This window comes from Marmota monax, unplaced genomic scaffold (assembly GCF_021218885.2).
Source record: "Marmota monax isolate L192 unplaced genomic scaffold, Marmota_monax_Labrador192_F-V1.1 WCK01_AAM20220418_F8-fsc00022, whole genome shotgun sequence".
Lineage (NCBI taxonomy): Eukaryota > Metazoa > Chordata > Mammalia > Rodentia > Sciuridae > Marmota > Marmota monax.
In genome coordinates, this window is record NW_026695215.1 from 4,527,374 (window position 1) to 4,536,436 (window position 9,063).

The following is a 9,063-nucleotide window of genomic DNA, read 5'->3' on the forward strand; positions in this document are numbered from 1 at the left end:
GTGCTAGGTGCCGTGGCAGTGTCAGGTCACTGTTTATGTAGGCACTTGTGGACTGATGGCGGGCATCTCTTGTCTTCCAGTACCTGTCCGTGGACTACACTGAGTAGTACTGATTTGAAGTCACTAATATCTATTATAGAGTGAGATAGGTTCACTCTATAAGATTAATCAGAGATCATTCCATGTTCATGAAGGATGGTAGTAAAACTAGATGACATCTGAATGTTAAATTGCAAAGCACGCCCTCTAGGACTGTTGGACGTGCAGTGGAATCTGACTCTTGTGTTTGTAATCTTTCTTTTTATCACAGGTGGTGTTAAAGATGGTCACTGAGATTAAGAAGATTCCTGGTATTTCTCGAATTATGTATGATTTAACTTCAAAGCCCCCAGGAACTACTGAGTGGGAGTAATAAACTTTTTGTTCTGTTAAAGTACTGTGTGCAGTTTAAATTGATTAGAAATCATTCTCATTATTAACATTCAGTACTGTGAAAAAAGTTACTGGAGCAGCTCCATCACATCCAAGTTCTCCACAGCAAAGATCTGCAGCTCCAGTGCGGAGTTATGGATAACCAAAAGGTACTGAAGAGTGTGGCTGGGCAGATAGTCAACACACTGCTGCCCACACCCAGACAGGCCAGTGCTGCTTTTGCCTCTGCCTTGTGCATTCTTAGTATAGACTCACAGTTGCTATGATGTCTCTGTCTACGAAGGTGGATGAGGGTGGGTGATTGGCAGCAGGCCTCTCTTCTCCTTGCTAGTATCTAAGAGGAGTTAGAAACACCCAGTGATTATCAGTGTGACTGTGTGTATCTTTTGGAGAATTTGGGTTTCCCTGTGACATTATTTCTGTAAAGGGTGAGGAAGAGATAAAACAAACTTCCTCAGACAAAGACATAAGTGGGCTGATCCAGCAGCCACTTTTACAAGATACTGGAGCTGTTGAACGTAAGCTACGGTGGGTGAGATGGGAAAACCACCTGGAATTTATGGAAGCACATTAGGATTTTATGACATCCCAGCTATGGGCAGGAAGAAACTCTGAATGTTCTCAAATGTATATGAACGATCTCACTGTTTTTAACCCTTGTTCCACGTCAGTGCCATATTCCTCATGCCAGCCTGTTAACTGATAAGGAACTCTCTCCCAGCCTGTGCAGCTGCTCCCAGAGCCTTGCATGGAGTTTCTGCTCTATCTCCTGAAGAGTCTTCTGTTTCCATGATGTTGTGGTGTCCAGCATAACACAGGTGGGGCTCACGAGGAGACTTGAAACCCTTGTTTTGCTGGTCAGAGGAATCCCAGGGCACAGAAGCCGTGATGCATGCCTGCAGCTCATGAGGAGAGAGGAAGATGCTTTCATCATCCAGTAAAGAGTTGTAAAATGACCTCTTAGGTCCGTTCTTTAAACAGATGCAATACTTGCTGCTCAGTCTGTGACCACTCTTGGCCCATGCAAGCTATTTGCCAAACTTTGTAATCCTTTCTCCCATCTAATCTGTGTGCTTGATGGCCATTGCTGCCAGCTGTTAAACTGATCCTTTATAGCATTCATATAAGCATGACAGAAACCTACAGTCATAGACTTCAATTCTGCCACTATTTCTCTTACTTTTTAGCTTAAGATGCTGCCATGTTTTCTTTATAGTCTCACCTTGGGTTGCTGCCTCTTACCTAGTTTAGGTCTTGTCTAATAATCAGGTACAAATTTTGTTTGGGATTCAAAGTGAGAAAAAACTTCTGTGTGGCAGAAGTCATATTTTCATTCTGGCTGGTCCAGAGGCCCTCGCCAAATTGATGCTGGACTGACAAGGGCAGGTTCTGTCTGTCATAGCAGACACCCTTGCCCAAAGCAGTGGAGTGTGCATCTCCTGCAGAGCACAAAGGGTCATTCTCCATCCTGCTGAGAAGACGGTCATAGTGGCCTTACAGAAGGGAGGATATGATAGTGACCTGGTCTTAAGAAATTTTAACAATGAATTTAGAGCTAGAATAGACCAGCTATCAAATGCTCACCAGCATGCATCCATACATGTTGATGTTTTTAAAAAAACACAATCAAAAAACCCAACTCTTATTGCAGACATGTCCTATGGTTTTTGTATTCAAGCACACAGTGGGAATTACAAAGAATATATAGTAAGATCACCTCCCCTGCTGGTCCCACAGAACGCTGTTCCACTGTGATGTGAAAATGGCCAGGTGACCACAGAGGTTGGATCCTGGACATTCATAGTAAATGATGTTCAGAACTCTTGAGAAATTTGAAGTTAAAAAATAGTTTTTTAAGTTTGCCTCACTTTTGTGTTTTTGTGATGTTTTCTTCTTAAACACCTTTTTATATAAAGCCTTCAACCCCCGCAGTACTGGGAATCCAGCCCAGGCCCCCGCACACTGGGCCAGTGCTCTAGCACTGAGCTGCACCCCACCCTGTGTAACCCTCCTCAGTACTAGAAAGATGGTTTCTCCAAAACACCTTCATGTGATGTGTTTTAGTTTTTGAAAATATTTCCTGGAATTCAGAACTTTCCTAATATTTGATGTCTGTCTTCCTTTGCACGATACCTTACTTCATGCCGTACAGTGTTCCCCAGACCTCCACGGTATTCACCAAGCCACTGTGAAAAGGGAAGGTTGCAGTTCCATTTACAGCTGAGGAAATAAGCTCAACTCAGGAATGGTTACCTAATACAGTTAAGAATTTTTTTTTTTTTAAAGAGAGAGAATTTTAATATTTTTTTTTTAGTTTCCGGCGGACACATATCTTTGTATGTGGTGCTGAGGATCGAACCCGGGCCGCACGCATGCCAGGCGAGCCTACCGCTTGAACCATATCCCCAGCCCCCAGTTAAGAATTAAATGTCTGCCGCAGTCCGGCTGCAGCAAAATATCCGGGGGGTGATGAGCAACTTGTTTACGTTGATACAGCAGGAGTAGGAGCCGTTTATTGTAGGACCGGAGGGATATTTATACATTCCACACAGCTTATCTTAATTAGCATAAACTAGGTACAGCAGTCAACTAATAAGAAATCTCCACACTTAATGGCTCGCTGGCGCCACCTCACAAACCACTTCCCCTGGCAAAATGCCAGGCGCCGTCCAGACTTTTTTACAGACTCTAACATTTGCTATTGCCATCCTGACTTGTTTACAGACCCTAACAAATGTCAGGTTTCCTTAGTCCCAGTAGTACTTTCATTAGTGTTTTCTGACACCTAAAATTACACAAACGTAATTACATGATGGGTTGTTTTTGGCCAATGCTAGGATGACTTCCTGCCTCCAAGCATGTCACTAGTTATCCTGGGCAGATCATAGCCTCAACTGTGCTCACCCCAACCTGGGACACTTCCCTGGTGTACACACACACACACACACACACACACACACGGTACCTATTAGAGGACGTCAGGTCAATGACAATATAATTTGCTCCTAAGATTGTCAGACAAAATCATTTTTAAAATAAATACAAAGTACCCAGTCCTGCCCATAGAGGATCATCAGCTATGTTAGCAGTAAAACCTGGCATAGTTTCTGAAGCTGTGTTCAGGTGTGCCTGGGAGACAGGTTTGCTGTCTTCTCAGCTTCCATAATCTCAAGTAGCTGCGTGCATGTGGCCAGACAAGCACGTGCTGGTTTCCTGGCTGGGTCTCAGCCTCCCTTCTGATGGCCTGTTTCAGAACACCTGGACTTCCTTCTCAGGTGAGGCCATTCAGGGGGAGCAGGCCACCCTGCCATCAGAGTCGGAGTTATAAACTTTTTGTTCTGTTAAAGTACCGTGTGCAGTTTAAATTGCTTAGAAATCATCAGACAGTTGTGTCAACTCAGACAAGTCATTTGTTTCTTTTTTGGTCATTTTTTGAAGATTCTGTATAGACCAGCAACACATGACCACTTAGAACCCATCAGAATGTTCCTGGTGGCAGTGTGTTTTGAAAGCATGTTTTTGAGAGGGTATGCTTGGGCCTTGGGACCAGTAAAATCCCCCCTCAGCACCAGCCCTTGTTTCTGCATTGAAGAGGTAACTTTGCAGCCCTTAAGGCAGGGCTTGGAAGGAAGCTCTCTGCACAGCTGTCAGTCACAAATGCTTTGAAGTAAGAGTCCTCTCCGGACTATGTGAATCTCATGAGATTGCACTCTTCTAGAAGTTTTTCTGATATCTTCACGCCCAGTGTCAGAATCCTGCCCCTTCCCACCTTCCACACCAGTTCTGTGCACTGCTTGACAAACTCCCTGTTTCTGGGATTTTCACCAAAATCTGGTGAGACTGGCCTTAGATGGCACCCCAGTGGATGCTCCCTCCCCTGTCTCATATCGCAGATGTAACTGGAAACAGCACAGATGGATGTCCCCTCTTGGATGCACCCTTTTGTCCTTACGGAGGTGACTTGGCTATACCAGGTGGTTCAGCAACCAGGGTGTCTTCCCCATTGTGGGGAAATGGCAGTGGAATGGCAGGGGCCCTGATGCTCCTCTGAGTTGCTGGTCAGGGATCTCTACCTTGGTTGCCTGTTATTACTACCTGAAAAATTAAAAAACCAAATTAAAAAAAAATCCACACCTCCAGTTAGACTAACTTAGAACCTCGGGGTGAAGCCTAAGCATTTACAGTCATAAATCTCACAGTTGGAATAAGTTGTTATTGAGGGACACACCTGGCCTGTCTAGTTCTGGCTTCAAATCCTAGTCAGACCTGTAAGTGAGAAATGTAGGCTGCTAGGACTGTCTTCCCAAAGGTCTCAGCTAAATCCATTCAGATGAGGGGCCAGATTCTGGATGTTCTGCGTATGCCACATCATAGGGCAGACTCCAGCAGTCAGTTTGGTACTTTTGGGACAGCTCAAGATCATTACCTGTGTGGATGTCAACAATTGCACAGGCCTCTTTGAATCTCTCCCTATTCCTTTTACTTTTCCCTCAGAGGAGAGTCCATTCCTGTGCTGCAGCCACCCCAGTTCTGACAATAGCTAGGCCACAAACCTGAGCAGCTTTCCTGCACCAGTGGAGAAAGTCTGCGGCTGTCACCTGAGCATCTGTCTGAACAAGAGATTGCCCACGTGAAACCCAAGTTTCCTGAAGTAGAACTGTGGAGCGCACTGTCTTTGTTCTGTGGTGAACCCCAGGGCAGCCTGGGGCCTTGTTATGGGCCCTTGGTTATGTGATCATGAGACCTCGGGGAGTCTTGGGCATATTAGGCTCAGCAACACCAAGGTCCTGAGCTGTCCAGGAATTCTGGACCTTGAATAAATCCAAGTGGAGTTCTTGTCTTTGCAGAATAGGTTTTTTTTTTCCCCTTTTAATATTTTTTTAGTTATACAGAATACCACTACTTTATTTATTCATTTTTTTAATGTGCTGTGGACTAAACCCAGGGCCTCGCATATGCCGGGCGAGTGCTCTACCGCTGAGCCGTGAGCCCAGCCCCAGAACAGATGTTTAAGATAAGTAATTTTCTGTCTTTGCATCTACTGTGACCATTGTTACAATCTTATAACACATGAAGAAGTGAATGTAAACCTCTTGCACAAATTTTTATAAAGAAATATTTTGTTAATTGGAGCAGGTAGTAGCTGTGAAATCACCACTGTGCTGTACTGCAGTGTCTGTGTCATAACTGCCACATAAAACAGCTTTGCTAAAATAAATGTGAAATGACTGATCTTTTTTGTCTTCGGTGTGCTTCATAAAGGAGGAAATGATGACTTTTATAATTCTTCATTAGGCCTCAGTGTTTATCAGAAGGTGAGAGAAATAAGAGCAAAGAAGACAGATGTTTTCAGAATATGTGAAATAAATCGTACGCACTGTCAGGGATTTCTTGAAAATGAACCATCTGTTTCCCTTACCTATGTGGGAGGGTCAGCATTTTGCCCATGTTAGCAGTGGACAGAAAATACTGCATAGCTTTTCAACTTAGTTATCAGCTAAAGGTGTTCTCATGCCTGTGTGATTTCAAAATCAGTCATATATGCATATATATGAACAAACGTGACTTTCCTACAGGGCATATATATTTGATCAAATCTTTTCTCATTTTCTCAAAACAAATTACTTCTATGATTTTGGCATATAACTTAAATTCTTTTAGTTGGAACTGTGTTATGTTTGTATGAGTGAAGATTAGAGGAGATAACCATGCTTATTTTTAAGTTTTTTAATTTTTTAATACGAGGGATGGAACCCAACCATGCTTAACCACATAAGCCACATCCCTAGTCCTTTTTATTTTTTTCTTTTAATTTGACACAGTTTCTCACCAGGTTGCTTAGGGCCTTTGCTAAGTTGCTGAGTTTGGCCTCAAACTTGCAATCCTCCTGCCTCTGCCTTCCCAGCCGCTGGGATTATAGGTCTGCTATCACGCCCAGCGACAACCATGTTTAGAAACCAAATTCATTGACTATTTTCAGGCCATATTGCTCTGGCCTGTTTTCTTTAAGATCAGTGACCTGGTCAGGCATTCTGAGAAGACTAGTTAATTCAACTGTATTTTGAAGTTTTTTGTTTTTTTTTTAAACAACATAGCTTAAGATAAAAATATTAGTTCTTATCTTCAAATCTTAGATAAAGCTATCATTCTACCTTTTAAAAATAGTTTTATAAAAACTATTTAATATCACATAATTTTAAAATATTTTATGAATTATTCTAAAGAGTTTATGTAGAGTAGTTCCTAAGAAAAGTGGTTAGAAATCTGATCACTTTGACCTTGCTCTTGTCAAATAATCTGTCAAATTCTAATTATTAAATGCTTTTTTAATATTTCAGGGTCCTGTTCCATATGCATATATTACTGTCCTTTTAGACAACATAATCTGCCAAAACAAATTTTTTTTTAGTCAATTTTAAGTTAATGTTAGGTTAGTATTAAAAATTCCTACTCTGGCTTTATAAAACAGTGGGAACACAAGGGCCTTTTGTCAAGATGCTGAGGTTGGACTCAAACTTCCAATCCTCCTGCCTCAGCCTCCCAAACTGCTGGGATTGGATGTGTTTTTGAATGCACTTTGCTATCAAATTAAGGATTTGGGCATCTATGTTCATCAGGGATATTGGTCTATAGTATCCCTTCCTTGATGTATCTTTTGTCTGTTTTGGTATCAGTTATTACACTGGCTTCATAGAATGTGTTTGAGAGTGTTCCCTCCCTCAAATTATTCAATTATTATTGAATAATTTGAGGAAGACTGATGTTAGTTCTTTAAAGATCTGCTAGATCTTAACAGAATCTTTCTGGTCCTGGACTTTTCTTTGTTGGAAGGCTTTACTTTATTTTCATGTCTTTAAAATATTTACTTACTTAAAATGTGTTAGAAGGTTTTTAATTGCTGTTCCACTACTTGATACTGGTTTGTTTAGGTTTTCTATGTCTTCCTGGTTCAGTAAGGGCAGGTCATATGTGTTTAGAAATTTCTGCCATCTTTTCTCTCATTCAGCTCAGTCTAATGAGGTTAGGTGCCAGGAGGCAGATAGGACTCTCAGGGATTTACAGTCCTGACTGCAGGTGGTCCAAACAGTTGCCCTGGCTCTTATGTCCAGACTGGCCAACTGGCAGTTCAGGTTTCATCTAGAAAGTCTCTTTAATTCTCTGGACAGGCCTATAAATAGTAGTCTTTGTCACAAAGGTTCGTTGAGTTTTAGGAAAAGGTTAGGCAATTAAATCTCAAGATTTCCAGGTTTCAGCTTTTGTAGAGGGGAATGCTACTCAGAAAAGTGAAGCTGGATGGTGTTTATGAGGTGTATCTTTGAACACTGAACGCTGTGGAGGGGCCTGGTAAATGAGGCAGCCACAGGCTATGTTAATTTTGTGGTTAAATAGTAGAGGAGCAAGAGAGATTTGTTGTCCATCATGATTGCATGCCTTGCAGTTGTGTTTCTCAGTAAGGAGCAGGTGTATATAACCTGACATTTATTACCTTCCAGCTGCCACAAGGTCATGTGTGGCAGGTGCTCTTGGTGGCACCTCTGGCTGGCTCCTCTTGCTCCACAGAGCAAGGCTGGGAGTGGGAGGAGGGCCTGTTGTGTTTGACCCCAACATGTGTTTAGGTCAGTGTTCCTTCTCCAGCACTTGAACCTGTTCCTTTCCTAAGATGTGTCTTTAGCCTGCTCCTTCTCCAGGTTTTGCCCCCCAGTCCAGGCCCTCAGCTGCCCCCAATCTGGCTTACGGCAAAGGCAGCCTTGGGATTTTTCTTCTCATCTCTCTTCCAGGCTGGTATGTCTGCTTCAGAATACATATTATGGCCTGGGTGAGTTGTGGTTTCCTCGTTCCTCTGCTCAGAGCACCTTGGTGACCTATTGCCTGTGAGATGATGCCCTGGCTTCACTGGGATACAGCTGTTCTTCCAGCTCTAAGACCCTGCCTTCTACCACTGGGTCCTTCAGACTTCAGGCCTCTCTCTGTCCCCGTGTATGTCCGCAGCCGTGCTCCCTCACCCACATGATGTAAGGCCACCCCAGTCTGCCTTTTGAAAGCTCCCTTTATTTGCTCTAAGCCAGAACACTGGCTGCTTACTTTCCGGAGCAGATCCATATCTGGTCAACATCTGTCACAGCATTTATGTTCTACTTTGCCTTGCAGTTCACCTGATTCCTAACTCAGTTGCAGACCGTGGGGAGAGCGCTGTCTTCACTTCCTTTGGGTGCTGGCAGCACCTGTCCTGTGAGAGGTGCTCGGCAGATCCTCGATGCTGCATCCTGTGCTTTATGTGTCAGTGCCTGCCTTTGGTCACAGGCCTAGTTTTAAGCTGTCAGTGATTACCAGGGAAACTGGGCTCTTGCCATCCAGCCTTGCCAGGGGTGGGTCAGGAAGGCTGAGGTAGTCATCAGGGCAGACGCCCCTGGGGTGCGAAGGTGGAGAGCAAGGTTAGTCTCCTGGACCCTTTCCCTCACTTGTGACGGTGGAAGTCACATCATCAGGGAGGTCTATAGCCACCCCAGGCACCAACCTCACGCTCACTGAATCTGTGAGGATGAATCACCCTGCATTTTAGGTTTAGCCGCTGGCACACTTCAGTGAGTAGCAGTCACGCAAACTGCCAGCTCCGTGTGGGCCTCTGTTGCC

General features: G+C 43.6%; 1 protein-coding gene across 3 annotated transcripts in view; it reads left to right on the forward strand.

Moving 5' to 3' along the window:
- Gmps (guanine monophosphate synthase) overlaps positions 1–5,664 on the forward strand; it is a 47,923-nt gene extending 42,259 nt beyond the window's left edge. The window contains exons 16-17 of one of the 3 annotated variants that reach the window (XR_009225615.1): positions 311–1,396; positions 4,927–5,664. Coding sequence is in view for 1 of the 3 variants with exons in the window: in XM_046431660.2 (XP_046287616.1) it covers positions 311–412 (102 nt within the window). In the remaining 2 variants the exon portion in view is untranslated. Of the gene's footprint in view, positions 1–310 lie in introns of all 3 variants that reach the window. The other 2 variants (XR_009225616.1, XM_046431660.2) reach the window with 2 other exon arrangements.
- Positions 5,665–9,063: the final 3,399 nt, after the last annotated feature.